We start from the raw sequence: 20967 nt of genomic DNA, 5'->3' as shown, positions 1-20967 counted from the left end.
TGCTTTTGTAGGAAGCACACTTAACTTCTTATCCATCCAGCCCTTGTTACCACTGATCCAACTCCCTTTTTACAAATTAGTTAATTAATTAATTAAACATTTTTATTTACTTATTTGTGATGAGAGAGAAAGAGAGAGTAAGAGAATGAAAATGGGTGCACCAAGACCTCTTGTCACTTCATAGGAACTCCAGACACATGCACCACTTGGTGCATCTGGGATTACATGGGTACCACGGAGTTGAATGTGGGCCAACCCAAGCTGGCAGGTTTTGAAAGCAAGCACTTTTAAATGCAGATCCATCTCCCCAGCCCAGCCAGGTAGGCTTAGCATCAAGTTCCTTTAAAAGTTGATCCATCTCCCAAGCCCACCCTCTTCTTCCTAACACCACCCATGACACTTCTAGTTGCAGGAATTGTTCCCCAAACACCGATGATATTTACGGCATCATTTTCCCATGTTGTTCAGAGCCATGTACTGGTCAGTGTTGTCTCTACTATGTACATCCCATTACCACAGTTCTGTTGAGGCTTCACCATGTGCCCTGTGGCTTGTGCTCCTACATCCCTCATCCTGATCCAGCGAGTCTCACAAAGCAATGTTTTCATGGATAAATCAAAGGAAAGCTACATTAGAGCACGTAGCTGGATATTGTCACCACACCACATCCTCCACGGAAAACATTTCAAAGTATCTACCACTGACTTTCTCTCAATAAACTTTTTAATACAAACAACATGACAATACCATTCTCCAGAATAAGAAAAACACCAAGAATTCTTACTAGGCCCTATATTAATCTATATTTAGTTAGCAGAAAAACAAATATTTTTAGAATTTATTAATTATACATACTAATTCCCTGACTACTACTATTTAATAAAGAAGTATGGAAGAATTCATTATTTAAGAATTATAGAAATGCAGTTATTTCCTTATGAAAAAATTGCCATATGAAATATTAAATAAATTAGCATTGATAATTCCAAGTGTTTTCTCATCTAAGGGTATTTGCATTTTTTATCCAAATTTACTTCAACCCATTAGATACAAACTGTTTCCACAAAATGGCAACCATACATGAAAAATACTGCTAAAATATCAAGAACTTTTTGATTCTCCTGAAGTTTACCAATAGTCACCCTGCAGTTGATTTTACTAATACATTGATTTAGTAACCAACTATAAGGGCAAATATCTAGATTTATATGCAAATTAATAAGTTAGGAGGATATAGTAATGCTTGCACATGTTTTCTATTAAAGTTACCCAGGGTTTCTGGCCAGCTCTACTCAACTACAGTTTAGGCAGATATCTCAAAACAAGATTGTATGGTTTAAAAATGTGAGCTGGGTGTGGTGGTGCGTGTCTTTCATCCCAGCACCAGGCAGAGATAGGAGGATAACTGTGAGTTTGAGGCCAGCCTGAGACAACATAGTGAATTCCAGGTCAGCCTGGGCTAGTGTGGGACCTTACCTCAAAACAAACAAACAAAAAAGTGGATGTGAAAATGCCGTAATGAAACCCATTTCTTTGTATGCTACCTTAACAAATTAATTGTAAATAGATTATATGGTTTAATTTTGCTAATAAAGATGAATATTTTATGGCCATGTTATTGGTAAACTACAAGTATCAAGCTTGAGGACAATGGTGTTTCAAACCTATAAATCTATATACGAACCATGTAACACTAAACTTAGTACAGAATATCTGACACATACTTCTTACCCTTGAGCTGGCCAGAACAAACTGAAAGCATAGCATGGCATTTTTTTTTAATTTTAAACATTTATTTGTTTAGATTTTTTTTCCTAATTAGATATGTACATACTCAGTGTGTAAACAGCACATGTTGCTACCATCCTTAGCATCCTCCCTGCCTTCCCCCCTCCAAAGGGACCCTCCTCATTGGGGTTGCCAGTTATCCCCATGGGGATTGTGGATTGTGCATTGTGAGGGTAGCGATCAGTTAAGGGGAAGAGGCAATGTCTCTGAGTATAATGTCCCAACTTGTGGCTCTAACAATCTTTCTTCCCCCTCTTCCGTGAATTTTCCTGAGCCATGTTGGGTTTGTTTGAGGTCTACATCAGTGATGAGGTCTTGGGAGTCTCTGTGTCTCTGGATCTCTGGTTTTGTAGGAGGTGAGTGTGCTTTGTGTCTCTCTCCTTCACCCTTGTGTCGGTACCAGGTTCACCAAGAAAGCAGCACTCTTGCTCATTGCCCTAATTCCTCTGTTGTTTCAGCTGGGGCCCTGGCGAGGTGCAATGGGCCAATTCTCTCCTCAGGTCCTGCATCCATCTGAAAAAGAGAAGCAAATTCTCCAATGGAGAGTGAAGTCCACTTCAGATAAATAGGATAATCATTCTTAGTTTAGAGAGAATTTAATAAGTGTAAGCCCTCTTGTAGCCCAAGATTAGTGGGAGCTTGATATTGGAGAGCAAACTCATTATTTGGATATGATTCTGACTTGTTTCCCAGTTCCAACTATGGGTTCCATTCCACTGAGTGGATTCATTAGCCAATTCAAGAGCAATTGGCTACCCACCATGGCTGTGTGCCACTATTGCACTTGGGTGAGCATTACATGTGGTTGTTTGCTGCTAAGTAATGAGTTGATTGGATAGATGTTGGCCATTTTCCCCCAGTAGCTCATGTAGTACCTTCTAGCACTAGACAAGCTAACTGTCTGGGGACTGACTCTCTTCCAGGTTCCAACCAGGTCTCTCCATGTTCCATACCAACAGTACATGGTGTCTTCAGCTGCAGGGTATTTCCATTAACCTTTGGTGGGTCATCAAGTGCTCTGACAGAAGTCTCTCTTCTTTTGGTAAACCTTGTAGGTCTCTCTGATCAACAGCTCATTGTGGATGTTATCATGGCATTTTAAACAATGCCTCACTGCATTAGAACCACAACATGGTAGTAACTTCATCCACAAAGACATGAGCCTGCAAGAAAACAGAGGGTGCTGGTACTGAGTCACACCTTCCCTCTCAGAAACTGGGGGTGGCAGTAGATTTGATCTTTCTGTCTTGGATCTCCCTACCCAAGATTGTGTAAATCATGGACAAAAGAAGAGATCAATGTGTTTTAAGCTAAAAGAAAATTTAGCAACTTGGAAAATGGTATGTTTGAATCAGTAATATGATACAAAATACCTCTGAGTGAATTTTGAGTCAGAACCCTCAGTGCTCAAGTATGTACCTGTAATAGGATAGAATCAGAACTTTCTTATTCTGAACATGTCTCCTTCTCACAAGAATAACTCTTTGTTATCTCACTATTGCACTGACTATACTCTCTGTAACTAAATCTAAAAGAGCCCTGCTAAGAATATGCTTTTAAACAGACACAAAGGCTAGAGAGTTGGATCAGATCATCATTTTTTTAACAAAATCCTAAAACCCTCAGCAACCACCTACCACCACCACCACTGCTAGATATCTCTTCTCATGCAGCTTTGCTCTTCTCCCGTGGTGGCCCTGCTTTAGGCTTCCCCATCATTCAGGTGAGGCATGAATGAAGTGGTCTGCATCTTCCTAAGCCAATAGAGTGCACAGGCTATCTTACCACTGCCAGATCTCAACGGCCTGACCCAGTTCTTAGTATGAGAATGCTGACTGAATAAATGCTTCTCTTCTGAAGGCAGTAAAGATGAAGGTGCATAAGACACAAACAGCTTCTAAAAGTTGAGGGCCATAGCCAATTTGCTCTTGAGTTAGCATTTAATAATAATTATTTTAAAGCCTCTCTTTGATAGTAGCTTAAGAACCTAAGAGATTTCTGTATGAAAACCATTTTAAGAAATCGAAACTACAAAGCTATATGAACAAAGGATTTGATCAGTAGTTCACAAAAGAGGACTTATAAATGGAAAATAAACATGAACAAAACCTTATTCTGCATCATTAGTATTTTTAAAATATTTTTATTTTGTTTATTTATTTATTTGAGAGAAAGATACAAGAGGCAATGAGAGAGTGAGGGAGAAAGAGAGAGAGAGAAAATAGGCACACCAGGGCCTCCAGCCACTGCTGATGAATTCCAGATGCATGTGCCACCTAGTGTATCTGGCTTACATGGGTACTAGGGAATCAAACTTGTGTCCTTAGGCTTTTGCAGGCAAATGACTTAACCACTAAGCCATCTCTCCAGCCCATTAGCAATATTTTTAAAACCACATTAAAACAGTGGAGCATAAAATCAGACCAGCATTCAAAGATGAAGAGTAACAGACTACAGTGAACATTGTTGATACCTATATGCATTCACCTATGCCCCAGTTCATGCCCTTTCCCCATGAATTCTCATTGCAGGAAATAAAGGCATAAATGAGTGTTGCAGCCCAGATAGATGGTTATCTCTGTGTTGTTTTCCACAGCAATGTATTGGAAGCCCCTTAATAGAGAAATGATCAAACTAATTCATCTCTATGATGTCTTATTATGCAGCCATTGCTATTTTCATAGATTTAAGAAAGTGCTCACAATATGATATTAAAGGAGAAAAATAGGAAGCAAAGCTGAATATATGATATGTTTCTGTCTATGAAAAGGAAAAAGACTGGAAGATAAGTCATCAAATTATAAAATATAGTTAACTGTCTCCTGGCTTGGAGATTACATGTATTCCTTCCTTATTTTTAACTTTTCATATGTTTGAAGTTCTTCATGATGAACATTGGAAGAAGCATTTAAAGGGGAGCCTTGGGCTGGAGAGATGGCTTAGCTGTTAAGTGCTTGACTGTGAAGCCCAAGGACCCTGGTTCAAGGCTTGATTCTCCAGGACCCACATTAGCCAGATGCATAAGGGGGCTCATGCATCTGGAGTTCGTTTGCAGTGGCTGGAAGCCCTGGTGTGCCCATTTTCTCTCTCTCTCCCCATCTGCCTCTTTCTCTGTCTGTCACTCTCAAATAAATAAAAATGAACAACAAATAAATAAATAAGTAAATAAATAAATAAAGGGGAGCCTTGTTCATTTTTTAATCTCTGTGTGTGTGATACATGTATATATACATAAAAGTGAGGGTGTACATGTGCCATTGCATGCATGTGAAAGTCAGGAGACAACTTTGGGTGTTGACCTCACATTCCACCTTGTTTGAGATGGGGTCTCTTATTGCTTGCCATTGCATATGCCAGGCTAGCTGGCATACAAGCTCTTGAGAGTTCTGTCTCCACCACCCATTACATCATAGGAGCACCAGGGTCATACCAACTCACTACCATGTCCAGCTTTACATGAGTATTGTGGACCTAAGCTCAGATCTACTAAACCAGCAAGTGCTTTACCCATTGAGCCATCTCTCCATCCCAAGAAAAACCTTTTAAGATTTGTGGGCTGGAGTGATAGCTCAGCAGTTAAGGCATTTGCCTGGAAATCCTAATGACCAGGTTTGATTCCCCAGTACCTACCTAAGCCAGATGCACAAAGTGATGCATGCATCTGGAGTTCATTTACAGTGGCAAGAGGCCCTGGCATTTCTGTGTGCTCCCTCTCTCTCTCTCTCTCTCTCTCTCTCTCTCTCTCTCTCTCTCTTTCTCTCTCTCTCTCTCTCTCTCTCTGCATGCAAGTAAAATAAATATTTTTAAAAATAAAAACACACACAAAAAAAGATTGCCTAGCAGTTAAGGCACTTGTCTATGAAGCCTAAAGACCCATGTTTAACTCTCCAGATCCCACGTAAGCCAGAAACACAAAGGTGAGGCAAGCACAAGGTTGCACATGCTCACTAGGTGGCAAAAATGCCTGGAGTTCAATTGTAGTGACTGAGGCCCTGGCATGCCAATTCACTCCCTCTCTCTCTCTCTCTCTCTCTCTCTCTCTCTAAAATAGAATTTTATTTTTTTTAATTTTTATTTATTTATTTATTTATTTGAGAGCGACAGACACAGAGAGAAAGACAGATAGAGGAAGAGAGAGAGAGAATGGGCACGCCAGGGCTTCCAGCCTCTGCAAACGAACTCCAGACACGTGCGCCCCCTTGTGCATCTGGCTAATGTGGGACCTGGGGAACCGAGCCTCGAACCGGGGTCCTTAGGCTTCACAGGCAAGCGCTTAACAATTTTAAACTGTAATTTTTTTTAATTTGTCATATCAGAGCTAGTGTTTTCATTGTGCTGACCAAATAATTGAGTTTAAAATGCTCTTCTAGTGCCTCGCCAGCAGCTCTACCATGAAAGCACAGCTACCATCTTCAGCACAGTGTGTCATAAGCATTCTCTTTATCCCTTTACACTAGAGTGGAGACTCGAGTATGCTAGTGTGTACAAATGTCAATTCATACCCAGCTTTATTAATGAATAATAAATGAAAATTTTATATATATATTTATGACACATCATGTGATATTTTTATATATGTATAAATTTTCCAGATGCACAGGCAAGAGGACTGTGAATTTCAGACTGGATTATATAATGAGATCTGGTCTCAAAAAAAGATCTAGGGGGCTAGAAAAATGTCTTAGCAGTTAGGGCACTTGCCTGAAAAGCCTAAGGGTCCAGGTTTGATTCCCCAGTACCAACATAAGCCAGATGCACAAGGTGATGCATGCATCTGGAGTTCGATTACAGTGGCTAGAGGCCCTGATACACCTATTCCTTCTCTCTCTATCTACCTCTTTCTCTCAAATAAATAAATAAAATATTTTTAAAAGATCTACTTCAATCACACATTATTATTAAATATAAACGCCATGGTGTCTATCTCCAAAGCTTGTTCATCCTCGCTAAATCTGTCCTCTTTGATTAGCATTTCACCATTTCTCCCACCAACCCCTACAGCCCCTGATGACCAACATTCAACTCCACTTCTCTGAATCACATTGGTCCACATAGTAATGAGATCATGTAATAATTGTTTTTTTGTGTGTAGTTGATGCATATATTTATAGACTGTAAATGTGACTATAAATGTTTTAGTCACTCATGTATCAGGAGACACAAGTTGATTTTATATTTTGGCTATTACAAATAAAATAATAGTGAATATATAAATACATATATGCATATAGATATACACATGGATACACATACATATATACATACAACACTGCTTTCATTTCCTTTGGATATGTAGAAAGAATTGGGATTGCTGGATCACATGGTAGTTTTGGTTTATTATTATTATTTATTTGAGAGAGAGAGAAACAGGTAGAGAGAGAGAATGAGCACACCAGGGCCTCCAGCCAATGCAAACAAACTCCAGATGCATGAGCCCCCTTATGCATCTGGTTTACATGGGCCCTAGGATTCAAACCTGGGTCCTTTGGCTTTGCAGGCAAGTGCTTTAACCACTAAGCCATTTCTCCAGCCCAATAGTTCTGTTTTTAATTCACTGAAGAATCTCCAGAGTGTTTTATGTAATGTCTATACTAATTTATATTCCCAACCAGAGGAATACAGGGGTTTCCTTTTCCCCACATTCTCACCACCACTTGTAATCTTTCCTCTTTTTTGATAATAGCCATTCTAGCAGGTATAAGATGATAACTAATTGTGGTTTAAATTTTCTATGTTTCTGATGGTCAGCGAAGTTGAGCACTTTTACATACACCCCTTAGCTAGGTGTATGTCTGTTGAGGTCCTTTGCTTATTCTTTTTTAAATTTTTATTATTTATTTATTTTGTTTTTTTGAGGTAGGGTCTCACTCTAGCTCAGGCTGACCTTGAATTCACTAGGTAGTCTCATTGTGGCCTTGAGCTCATGGCTATTCTCCTACCTTTGCCTCCTGAGTGCTGGGATTAAAGGCGTGCGCCACCACACCCATCATCCTTTGCTCATTCTTACAGTAGAGTTATTTCTTTTCCTGTTGTTGAGTTGTTTGAGTTCTTTACATAATTTGAACTTTAGTGTGCAACCAATGTACCCTACCATTCATGCAGCAACCCTGATCTCCGAAGAACTGAGCCCGTCTTGGAGAGCCCTTTGCAGAGGACCAGCAGTGGCAGTTCCTCCAGCTCCAGCACTCCCAGCTCCCAGCCCAGCTCCCAGGGAGGCTCCCAGCCAGGGTCGCAAGCAGGATCCAGTGAAAGAACCAGAGTTCGTGGTAAAGCATTCTCACCTTCCCCTAGTGATGCTGCCTGGGAACGGAAGGGAAGCCATGGACGGGGAAGGGGGATGATTTCCTGACTCTGCTTGGTATGCATTTGATTGTGTGATGCCTAAAAGCTCTTAGCTCCTCTCCATTTTCATATCCTCAAGGAAATGGGCCACCATCCATAACTGTGTATGTAAGACATGAGACTTGAGCAAAATTCTTCCCTAATTTAAGGCACTGGTATGTTCCAGGGAGAGCTCCAAGTATTCATGTCATTTGAAAATATCCATTCCTTATTTTCAGAATTTCATGTATCACCCTGTCTTGTTCCCATGGTGCTAGTCAACCTTTTCAGGATTCTGAACACACTTCATAATCCTAGGTATTTCTCAAAAGAAAATTTGATAAAGACTAATATAGAACAAATATACACAAAGTAGGATATAAAATGTTCACGTTAAAATATATCTTTGAGGGTAGAAAGATTGCTTAGCGCCTCACAAGTGTGAGGACCTGAGTTCAGATTCCCAGCACCCACATAATGCCAGTGAGTGTGGTGGCCTGTCTGTAATCTTCGTTCTCAGGAAGTAGAAACAGAGCCAGATAGATGCAGTGAATCTGCAAGCTCTGGATTCCAGCAAGAGACCTGCCTCGAGAAGTAATGTTGCAGGTGACCAAGGAAGATACTCAACTTCAACCCCACACCTCCATATGTGCCCATACACATGAGAACATGCATATACTCAGAATCACACACACACACACACACACACACACACACACATACCTCCTTTGGTTGCTTCTATTCAATAAGTAAAAATGAGCCTGCCTCTCCAAGCATTTAATTCAAATCATCCATCTTTGCTCTGTTTTCATTAATGAGAAAACCCATGAAAACATTCATATTGTCCAGGTAATTACACAGAGTGATATATTATTCAAACTAATCGAAATTCATTCTTGCTGAGTCATGTTCTTTAAGAACATAATTTTGCTTCTGAGCGATAAAGACCAGTATTTTCAAGTACAATTTGATAAATATTAATATACTTATTAATCACTGTGTCTAAAGAAAACTGCCACTTCTTTATTGTTTTCTAGCCCCTGCAATAACCCTGCTTCACCTCCAGTTATCCCTTTTAGGTTTCAAACAAGTAAAATAATTATATATGTGCTTTGGAAACCTTAACATTTGATGTGGCGTCCATGTCTTTGAGTTGGGACATGGGCTGGCCCATGGCTGCCCCTATGTAGTATTCATGTTGGTGAGACATCCCAGAGCTCTGTGTTTGTAGCCTTGACCCACGCATAGATTTTCCTCAGTTAGGGACCTTCTTTCTGAGTATCAGCAACTTTATGTCCTTACTTAGAGCAAGAATTAAAGAAAATCTATATTATTTATATTGTTTTAACTCTCTGTTCTGGTTCAGGCTGAGTTCTACTATTCTTCCTTTCAGCTGCCTGCTTCTGGGTTAGAAAGGTTCCTATGTCCTTGATATATCCCTGCCAGGAAAGACCCCTTTATTTTTCTTATATTTTATTTATATATTTTAAAGACAGGGAGAAATGAATATGGCCTTTTGCCACTGCAAATGAACTCCAAATGCATGTGACACTCTGTGCATCTGCCTTTACATGGGTACTGGGGAATTGAATCTTGATCAACAAGCTTTGCAAGCAAGCGCCTTTAGTTGCTGAGCTATCTCCCAAGTCTGGGAAGACTACTTTAAAACATAACAGAAAACTCTGGTTCTCCTAGACTGTGTCTTGTCTCCTCCTGAGTTCATAAACCACACAGAAGCTCTCTGACTGTGGCCACAGGGAGCCTCCTCATCCTTGCTCTGTACCCCATTACAGCACCTGCCCTTTCTCACCAACATCTTCCTGCCCTTCTTTAAAAGGCTCAGTATACTTCCCACCCCATCTAAATCCCATTCCATCAAATAAAACTTTTTCTTTCTTTCTTTTGCATAAACTTATATCAAATAAGTTGTACTGGTAAACTTATACAAGTATACAAGGGGAAACATGAGAAGCCAAGTCTACAGCCATAACTTAAGAGCTCGTTTAGGATAGTGATTGAAAAGATGACTTCCAGAACTCAGAAAGAATTCCAGCTTGATCTCTAACTACATCTCCACCTAAGGCCAATTTTTTCTTTCTAAAACTGCATTAAACTTCAATTTAGGAAAATATTACCACACCGTTGGGGTGGGCTACGGATTCACTGAGATGACTGACAGAGAGAACGTTTAACACTATGCCTGATGCACAGTAAGGACCCAGTAAATGATGGCAACAGCCCTGCTTGCCATAGTTTCTCATTATTACTAGTGACTTCTAGGTTTCAGGCTCCAAGTGTCTGTGTGATTTTGTACCCTTAGCATTTATCATTTTTCCATGGAAAGGTTCATAGATTTGTCTAAGTGGGCAGCACGCATATTGATCGACAGGGGAGCGTCTTCGGGGGTGGGGGAGTGCTCGGAATGAGAATCATCACTTTAATGGTCACAGCATGTCTTTCTTGACCCTGGTTTTCCCTCTAGCCAACAGTAAGTCAGAAGGATCACCCGTGCTCCCCCACGAGCCTTCCAAGGGGAAACCCGAAGAATCCAGGGACATTACCCGGCCTAGTCGACCAGCTGTGAGTGCTTGCCTTTCTCAGAATTTTGAATTCTCATTTACCAGAGAACATTTATAATCAAGTAGTAAGAGATACGTGCTCATAGTCATGAGCAAACATTGTTGGGATGAATAGGAATGGATGCTAGAAGCATCCAGAAGGAAGCTATACCTGGTTTGGAAAGAGCTAAATGGATCTTGGGGTGACTTCCTCTGTCTCCCAATATGTTGTTGCTCATACTATGCTACACTGTTTTTATTAAGTTTTAAAAATTCTTTTTTGTTGTTGTTTTTTCAAGGTAGGGTCTCCAGGCTGACCTGGAATTCACTATGTAGTCTCAGGGTAGTCTTGAACTCATGGAGATCCTCCAACCTCTGCCTCCCAAGTGCTGCGATTAATGGTGTGCACCACCACGCCCAGCCTATGCCACAATTTTTGACCAGCAGCTTTGACAAAAGATGTTCAAACTAGCAGTTAAGGATACCTGAGTTCTTCCTCTGGATCTCTCTTATCTAGTCTTCATTTTCTCCATGTTACTTTTCCTATGAAGTATCATTAGCTGTGTGCAGTTTTTCATGCCTTTAGGAATCATCTTTTATGAACCAAAACATTAATAGGCCTGGTGTGACTCGGCGCCTGAAAGCTTGAAATTCAGCTTCCATAGCTCCCATACTGTAACAGTGGACTCCACCTGGCTATACAGAAAGAACTAAGTGCATGCTGCCTGAGAGTTGAAAGTAGGGAAGCAATTTTGGATAAGTCACTACTATCCACCTCTTTTATTTCAATTTTGTGAGAATCTCCTATAAAATGAACGTAAAGCCTCTCCCACTTGCTGTTTGGTTGCCCCTACAGTAATGAGAAATATATTAAGTAATAATGAAAGGAATTTGCATATTCAGTCTTCTTGTTGCCTTTTTGTCCTTATCAATTTTGTACTAACAATTCCAATTTCGTGTCTAACCTGCCTGTTTCCTCCCGGCTCTCTCCTTCTGTGGATTCTTCTGGACGGGGTCCCTTTTATCGCAGAGCTATAAGAAAGCTATAGATGAGGTTAGTATTGCCTTTTCTTGGTCATGATTTCACAATATGGAAATATTAACCTGATTTCTTGAAATGAACATTCAGAAAGGAGACTGGTCAGATCAAGGGTTTAAATCCCACTTGCAAGCAGTATTCTCCTAGGAAGACAGACTGAGACCCTCTCAATTACCCACAAAAGGCTTCAGAGCCCTTTGCACTGAGCAAACATGCTGTACTCCACTGTCCTAATCAGGGTACGAGCAAGTATGATTGCTTTGTTACCACATAGTTCCTCTTCCAGTACCTTCCAGTTGCAAACTGGTACTTGCCATTCTTGCTAGGAGACAGCTCAGAGGTCTTAAGACATCACTCTAGCACGTTAAAAATGTACAGTGTGTGATCTGTGAACAGAGAGCTACTGGGCATGGTTAGGTTACTTTCCTGGGACATTACCACCAACAGCAGCAGCAGCAACTTTAGTTAGTGAATCCAGGCAAGTTAAGTGACTTGATTTCCATATCTGTAGAGACATTTTTCCATTAGAAAAATATGTGGCTTTGTCAACTGTAGGTAGCTTGCTAAGAAGGATGACTGCCTTACTGCTGTTCGTCAGACCTGCATGAATGCAGCAGCGTGGAATTGTTCCTAAGAGTCAGGCCTTGCAAAGAGCCTTATGTGCATGGAATCCAAAGGCCATTACAGCTTTGAGGCTGAGCTCTGCTGAATACTGTATTCCTCTGTGTGTGTGTGTGTGTGTGTGTGTGTGTGTGTGTGTGTGTGTAAGTAATTATTTGGAAAAAAGCACTGGCTTCAGGAAACAGCAAGCTGCATTGAAATCTTGGCTCCCCCATTAAATAGTCAGCTAGTACGAGTCTCATGAATTCTCTGGGCCATTTTTCTTGACTGTAAAGTGGGAATAATAATGTCTGCCATCGCTACTCACAAAATTGTTTAGGATCCCTCAAGTCATATGTACAACGTCATTTCATAAACTATAAAGTGCTGTGGACAGCCAAGGTTGTGGAGGCTTAAGTCACAGGCACAGAACTAATTTTCTAAGAAGGGGAAGCATGTCTCCCATGCAGCTGATTTCTCCTTTTCAGATTTATGGCCACCTCACCATTCAGAGTGGTATAGAAAGTCACTGTCCTAGTAACCAATCACTGATAATAAAGGAATGAGACTCTGTGTGCCCCCAGCATGTGGATGGCATTTATGGAAAGGGAGCAGGGAATGTTTATAATTGATCTGGATCCTGGCCTTCCTTGCTTGTCTTTTTCCTTCAGCATAGTGAGAAGGATGAGGGCAGGGATTGCCACAACTCTTACCAATTCGCTGCCAGAACAGAAGAAGAAAGAAAGTGATTGTCTGACACTGTTGGAGCCAATACAATGGTGTGTGTGTGCGTGCGTGCGTGCGTGTGTGTATGTACAACTTAAGAGGAATTGCATGAACCCAGAAAATGGCATGGAGGTGGCTATCATGAGAGAATGGGTTCTAGAGGGTTTCATCTGGCTTACCTGGATACTTTTAACAGAGGCTTTATTTTTGGTATAGGTCACCACAGTAGATAGAGGGGGAGAAGCATCAGAGGCATAAATTGTTGAGGGGATATGGGATGCATGCCAAAATCTTCAGGGCTGTGTGACAAGAAAAAATAAATAAATAACCTCCAGATGATCAGACAGCTCTACTTTTGGGTCCTTGAACTGGAGCACAGAAAGTACAGGGAGGCAGTCCTGCCTCACGCAGTGGCTCTCAGTCACGTTTACTCCCCCCCGCACGTAGACAGCGGCATCGGAATGGCTGCGGCTGTCCCACCTGGAGAAGGAAGATAGTGCTACTTTCAGCTTATGGTTACAGCTGAGGGGCGTGGCTGAGCACTCTCCAGCACAAGGGAGAATTCCTCACAGTCAACAATTACCTGACCCCAAATATCACTAGTATCACAAATGGAAGATCTTTAACTAAGCCCTCTCCTTTTTTGATCCCTACATTTTCTTAGGGTTTCCCTCCACCGCCATTCTGCTATTGGGATAACCCAGAGTAGAAAAAGAGTCCTAAAATTATTTTTAAGAACTTGTTTGTTAGTGCTGGCTTACTAGTTTTATTTTTCATTAAAAAAATATCTGGGGGCTGGAGAGATGGCTTAGCGGTTAAGCACTTGCCTGTGAAGCCTAAGGACCCTGGTTCGAGGCTCGGTTCCCCAGGTCCCACGTTAGCCAGATGCACAAGGGGGCGCACGCGTCTGGAGTTCGTTTGCAGAGGCTGGAAGCCCTGGTGCGCCCATTCTCTCTCTCCCTCTATCTGTCTTTCTCTCTGTGTCTGTCGCTCTCAAATAAATAAATAAAAAATTTATAAAAAAAAATATCTGGAAGAGAATCCTTTAATATGGCATTCCTTTCCAATGGAATATGAAATTTTGTAATAGTCTGTGGTTATCAAATAAAGCCTTTGAAAATAAATTCTTTTTACCTTGACATAATTAAACATGTGGCCTGAAGATTATATACAGAAGCAGACATTGACTATACCATTATCCATTCAACACAGAAATCTGAAAAATTCTAGAGTACCATTATAGACAAGCTAGAAGTTGAACAATAATTAGTGTCCAAATTCCTTTTCCTTCAGATGAGAGCATTGAAGTTAGATTTGCGCCATGTCATATCTTTAGATTTACTAAAAAGGAAAAAAAAAATAATTAACACATAAAAGACCGTCTTAAGATTCCTCAGCAATATAATGGCTGAGGAACTAAAATTTGAATAAACAAAATTATTTCAAAAAGGAGACCAAAAAGAGCACTTTTTGAGGCAAAATGGGCATAACTGTCAGATTAAATAAGAATGAAAAATTATATCAAGGTGAATCTAAAAAGTCTTACCTCAGAGAAGTCTTTAGATATGAGCCTCTTAACTCTTCACATTTACACAGTAGTTGAAAAAAAAAATCTCAGCATCTTGCCATAGTTCTTTTTCAGTTAGTACTTTCTTAAATATTTTCACACTAAATAGCAAATTTATTTCCCTCTTTTAATACTTTTTACCTTCAGGCTTGAGACAGCCCAGCAGTAAATTAACATAAAGACTCATTATATGGAGAAAATTGGAATTGTCAGAGAATGAAATGTGGGAAAATGGATCTGGACCCAGTGGTGTCAGTTTTACATCACATCTATTTTCTGTAACTTTGCTGTGGTACGTTTTCCGTAGTGGATAGATGAAGGGTGAAGTTTGAGCTAACCACATAGACTATTTGCAATGGACTGGGAGTATGATTGTTGAGTCACTTGTTAATTCTGCCTTTCACATAAGCCTCACCCTCCAATCTGTTACCATTCGAGCTTCAGTGGAATTTGCAATCATTCCCAATGTCTCAGGAAAGCATTTCCTAATAAGACTGACATAAAAATTTCTGACTAAAATCAAAATTATAAACTAAGCCAGAACTTTAATGTGTCTGTAAACATGCCGTTTATGAAAATATGGGTCATTTAGCAAGTGAAACTTTCTTTAAGCCATTGGGTTATCCACTAAATGTTTATAAGTAATTTTAATCTTTTTAATATCTCTCTTGTCTTGTTTTGAAATGTCAGAGATGAGAAAATCCATCCCCTAGGGGAAAATGTGTCATTGATTTAAATAAGCCATATTGATAGTATTACATTTCATTTAGAATTATTGATAATAGAAATAAATTCTTTTTAAACCATATTCTCTCTTTAAATTATAATAAAATGTGTTTTAATGGTAAGTAAAATCTTAAATATTGATTATATTCTTGGATGACTCTTAGCATGGTCTAAATATATGAAAACCAAAATATAAAATAAATTTATCCGATTTGTTAGTATTTTAGTGGTTTGAAAGATTATAATACCCTTTTCCTTTTAGAGCCTTAACAGAAAGGTAAACAGTTTGTCCCCATTGTTTCCAAGCATGCTTCTCATACTCTTTTCATTTGATAAAGATGACTGTTAGCCGCGATCAAGAGAAAATAAGTAGAATGCTGAAATCTGGATAGTAGGATTTCTTGGTTTGGGTCCCTTGACAAAGAACCCACAGTGAGGGGGGAAGTGAAATTGAAATAGCCTAAAATTCTATGTGTATGGAAGCTTTCCTGTTTAACACAGCTGTGTTCACTGTCCCAGCTGGGATGAATACATCCACTGTGACTGGGCTCATGTGTCCTAGCAAGTGTGTGTGCACAAGCTCCTGCAAGTGTGTGCGTGACTATAATGTACAATTAAAATTTCCAGACGCTTCCTTTCCACAAGGGCGTAAATTCAAATGACTTCAGGACAAATTTAATAGACATTATTGTTTTCCTTTTTATATGCATAACATTAAAAATAAATGACTCCTTTACCTAATGTCTTGAATGTCCTAATGTTCAAGTGATGCAACAAAAATGTTCTCTACTATGATCCTAGTCTTAGCCAAAACTATAGTATGTGCCTTGTAGGCGGTAATAATAGAAAAACCTAACAGTTCATTGTTGTCTCAAAATAAAATTATAGTCACCATTCAACTGTACACATTGACCACACCTTTTCTTTGTAGCCAATTGGGATAGATGATCTAACATCATAGATGTCTGACATCAGGCAGCTTGGATGAGTACATCTCTAACTGAAATAAAGAGAGAATATGGCCATAAAAATTCAGAATTTAGTATTTTTCAATGAGTTTCTTTCTCCCTAATCCCCTGTCTCTCACTGAACGCTCTGATTCCCACATGGGTCACTAAATAGGGAGAAATGGTAAGACTGATGTCAAATTGCTTTTTCCTCATTTGCATGCTGTGCACCATGGGCAGTTGAACCCATGCAAATTAGAGAGGCCATGCTTTTGCAGAACCGCTTCTCCCTGCCTTGCTCTGAAAGCATGTAAAATCAGAGGTAGTTCAGATGTTCAGCACACTGCCTGCACTGTGTCTTGGTGATTAAATACCACATCATCACATCCATAAGGCTAGAGGTTTCATCATACTCATGGAAAATTGGAAATTTATCTCTTCCTTTGGGTGTTTGCACATTCATTTCAGCCTTATTTGTCAGGGTTTCTGCCAGGTGACTGGAATTTCAAATTTAAGAAAATGAAACACCTGTCGTTCTGGAAGAGAGCTATTTGTTTGCTTATTTATTTATTTATTTATTTATCTTATTGTTTCTCTTGAGTAACTCAGTTCTGCAGCTATGAATTCCAGGGGCACTAGGGTTCGAGGTGAGTCATCATTGGATATGGTGCCTCTGCTCTCCGGGGAATGATGACACACCAAGTCAACCTTGGGAATTGCTCTGTTCTGTGACTAACACTAGATTTTGGTAGTAGCTATCATAAGAGAGGAAAAGCCATTACTGTGGCTTGTCAGGATTTCTAGAATACTGGGGAACAATTTCTAATTCCATGTATTTTTCCCCACTAACTCTCAGGGTGACTGGTTTCACCCTCTCAAAATAAAGAGAGAAAATAATGTTTATATATATGACTGTGCACACAACAGGGCATATACATATGTATTCAGAACTGAGCAGTCTTAGTGTAGCTCATGGTTTTGAACAAAGTTTAAATTGATTTCATCTTTCTTTTCTAGCTTCTACACACCACAAGCATCGTTTTCTTAGTTCCATGCAGTAACTGTGTTTGCTCACAGTACTTGATAGAGCTTTTTATTTTATTGTTGCTTAAGCTGGAGCAATGACTTGCTGGGAGCTGTAGCTTTGGGCATATCTACAATTTATGTGCTGACAAACTTTTCTTTTGTAGGATCTGACGGCATTAGCCAAAGAATTAAGAGAACTCCGTATTGAAGAAACAAACCGTCCACTGAAGAAAGTGACTGATTATTCCTCCTCCAGTGAGGAATCAGAAAGTAGTGAGGAAGAGGAGGAAGATGGAGAGAGCGAGACCCATGATGGGACTGTGGCTGTCAGTGACATACCCAGACTGATGTAAGAGGACTTCTTTTGAGTTGGGGGTCTCTCTAGATTGTTCAGGGGAGTCCTGAGTTCTGGGCTCAAGCACTGTTTCTGGCTCAGCCTCTGGAGTATCTGGGACCCCGGTGCATGTCACCATATCTGGATCCAGACTACTTCTTTAATGCTCACCAGGAATGGGCTAGGTTTCCAAAACAAAAGGACAAGAAATATTAACTAAATGTAAATTGGATGTAGGTCACTGACTAGGTGAATTGGCTTTGGGGATTTGGGGTTCTTATTAAAACACAGTTCCGTAATGACTTCTCTCCCTAGACATTATCATTTAGAATATTGTTTCCAGGACTATGTATGCATCCTCTGCCATGCCTACCTACCGTTTGATGACTCATTCTCATCATTCTCAGTTCTTTTCATCTCTAGAACAAACTGTAGTGACAGCAAGACCAGTGGCATGCTTCTACCCCTAGAATTAAAAGAGTGTGATCACGGGCAGTGATGTTGAGAGGCTGAGATGAACAGGAAACATACATTCCATCACCGTCCAAGCCACCAGTCAGGAGGAATGCACGCGGCAGCATGTCACAGCACCCCACAAGAGTCAGGAGTCAAGTGATCATGCAGAGAAGCTCTAAGTGTTTGACTTAAGTATCCCCTGTTAGGAAATGTTCCTTCATCTTCCTCAGTGTCTCTTTTAATAACCTTTTTCTCTGTCACTAGTGTCTTCACTTGTCAATCTGCTTATAGTCTGATTTTGGAATATTTATATCTATGCCTTCCTCCCTTAGTGGTAGCCTTTGCTTAAGCAGTACTTCTTTTAAGCAGTGATTGCATTCTTTATTCTTTATTCTTTGATGTGTGTATGTGTGTAAGTTATATGCATGCATGTGTGTAGGTGTACACACCCATGTGCACACTGTGGAGGCCACAGAAAGATGCCAGATGTCCTCCTCGGTCACTCTTTCCCTTTAATTTCCTCCTGTTTCCACTCCTCTCCACACCATGCCCAGCTGCTTTATTTATGCCAGGGGTAGTAGAATTTAGATCCTAATTCATGTGCCACAAGTGTCCTGACCACTGGGAAATCTCTCCAGCACCCTGTTTTTATTTTATTTGTATTTTAGCATGAATGCAAAGCTTAGTTTTTATTTTACTCATTGGACAGGACTTTCTGGGAATGTTCCCACTCTATTGTGTTTCTCCAAATCCTAAATAAACATATGGTGGTGTTGCCCTGACAAACATAACTTTGATATAATGAAGGACTAACTTTCCCAGCTTCATTCAATTCATTTGCATAATTTTGTGGTTTAGCTTAAGTATTCCCATCAGACCATCTCACTCTACATAGAGAAGATGAAATAAGGCCATTAATTATTATACTACTCAACAGAGACTAGAGAGATAGGGGTGGGCAGCCTGCAGGTGATGCCATCCACTGATTAAGCATCATTACTTTGAAGCAATTCTGAGAAGCAAATCTATTGGTATTATTACACCAAATTATTATTGTGCCAATACCACACTTATTATCTTATTGTTGGTTACTCACTTATTGACAACCATAAATATTATTAAATATGACATTTTGAAACAAATCATTATTAAGTTGCTCATTTAATAGAAAATAAAATCATTCTAGAAGCAAAATCACTGATCCATAACATTTCTGCAAAACATGCTTGTCCACTTGGGTTTTTCTTGACTCAGCACTGTTCAATTCTTCAAGCAGATATTTGGAATTCCCGCTAAGCACATAACTAGCAGGATGAAAGTCAGCTATGTAATTCAAAGATTGCTAAAATCCACATTCTGGTTAGACAGTGTGCTGAAGACTTTGAGACATGTGGGAAGTACATACTTGTGCTGTGCCTTCCAAAGCCTTATATTCTCATTTACAAAGACAGAAGTAAACTTGGAAGAATGCATGCTAATTTGAACATTTTGGAGAATAACCAAAATAATTTGTGGAGAAATGTTAAATAAAGTCTTTTCAATTTTTTTTTTGGGGGGTGGGGGTTTCCCCGAGGTAGAATCTCTCTCTAGTCCAGGCCGACCTGGAATTCACTATGTAGTCTCAGGGTGGCCTTGAACTCATGGCAATCCTCCTACCTCTGCCTCCCAAGTGCTGGGGTTAAAGGTATGTGCCACCATGTCCAACTATCTTTTAAGTACTTTTGTAATGCTATGAATGGCATTCCCTGCCTTCCCTGTGAAGGAAAATATGGGGTATCTCCCCTGCTGCAGTAACATCCACCTTTCTAAGATTCTCCAAGTTCACTGTACAGTGCTGCTTTCTGATATCTAGTACTCTCCTGTCCCTTTGGAAGTGAACTTCCCACAGACTAGCCTGCAGAACAGCTGGTCCCCTCTTCTGCTCTGCCATGTTTATCTTGTGTGTATCCCTGAATTTGCATGTAGTGCCTTCAGTCAGGATTACTTATTATGTGTTTTCTTCTTGGGACCGCAGGGCCCTTGAGAGTAGGCATAGTGCCATATCTATTGCTCTATTGGCAGAACACTTTTGGTTTCTGAAATAGAGAGGCTCACCAGTAAGTAGGACTTCAGCTTAATCACATGGAATTGAAATTACCAGACCTGATTTCAAAGAATGTATGGCCTAATCAAAGGGAAAGGGGTGGATGTACATAACTGTCAGTAAAATATAAATGAATGCAGGGTAGGATTAGAATTCCAGGCAGTGTAAAGAGTTGAAGGAAAGGGATAGGAGGGTGAGTTTGCTGGGAACACTGTGGCAGTGCAGGACAGGTTCTGGACTAGGAACTGCACAACAATACTGTGTACTTTATCTTATGGCCATTGAGAACTATGAAGGGATCTTGAGAGACATTATTTCAGTAAGATGTTTTGAAGCCTTTCAGAGGACCTATCACCATGATTCAGGTGAGAAACGATAAACTCAGGTTATCATGGAGCCCTTATGGTAGAGGAAAGACTTGATGTGGTTCTTGAAGACTTAATAAATCTTAGATACGTTGATTTGCTCATTATTTAAAAGATATTTAAGGACTGGAGAGACTGCTTAGCGGTTAAGCGCTTGCCTGTGAAGCCTAAGGACCCCGGTTCGAGGCTCAGTTCCCCAGGACCCACGTTAGCCAGATGCACAAGGGGGCGCACGTGTCTGGAGTTCGTTTGCAGTGGCTGAAGGCCCTGGCGCTCCCATTCTCTCCCCATCTTTCTCTCTCTGTCTGTCGCTCTCAAATAAATAAATAAAAAATGAACAAAAAAATTTTTAAAAGATATTTAAAACATATTATTATCTAAGTTATGTGTCTAGAGTGAGACCCTACCTCAAAAAAGAAATCCCTTTGTAA

The 20967-nt window shown here is 40.1% G+C and overlaps 1 protein-coding gene across 2 annotated transcripts in view; it reads left to right on the top strand.

Annotated features, from left to right (window-relative positions):
* The window catches only part of Tnik (TRAF2 and NCK interacting kinase), a 429300-nt gene that overhangs the window by 365218 nt on the left and 43115 nt on the right, over positions 1-20967 (top strand). The window contains exons 19-22 of one of the 2 annotated variants that reach the window (XM_004652341.2): positions 7891-8054; positions 10592-10689; positions 11698-11721; positions 17463-17647. In XM_004652341.2, the coding sequence (XP_004652398.1) occupies positions 7891-8054; positions 10592-10689; positions 11698-11721; positions 17463-17647 (471 nt within the window). The remainder of the gene's footprint in view (positions 1-7890; positions 8055-10591; positions 10690-11697; positions 11722-17462; positions 17648-20967) is intronic. The other variant, XM_004652342.2, reaches the window with a different exon arrangement.

Source organism: Jaculus jaculus, chromosome 11 (genome assembly GCF_020740685.1).
Source record: "Jaculus jaculus isolate mJacJac1 chromosome 11, mJacJac1.mat.Y.cur, whole genome shotgun sequence".
NCBI lineage: Eukaryota > Metazoa > Chordata > Mammalia > Rodentia > Dipodidae > Jaculus > Jaculus jaculus.
Note: the sequence above shows the minus strand (reverse complement) of the source record. Positions and strands in the feature narration are given on the sequence as shown.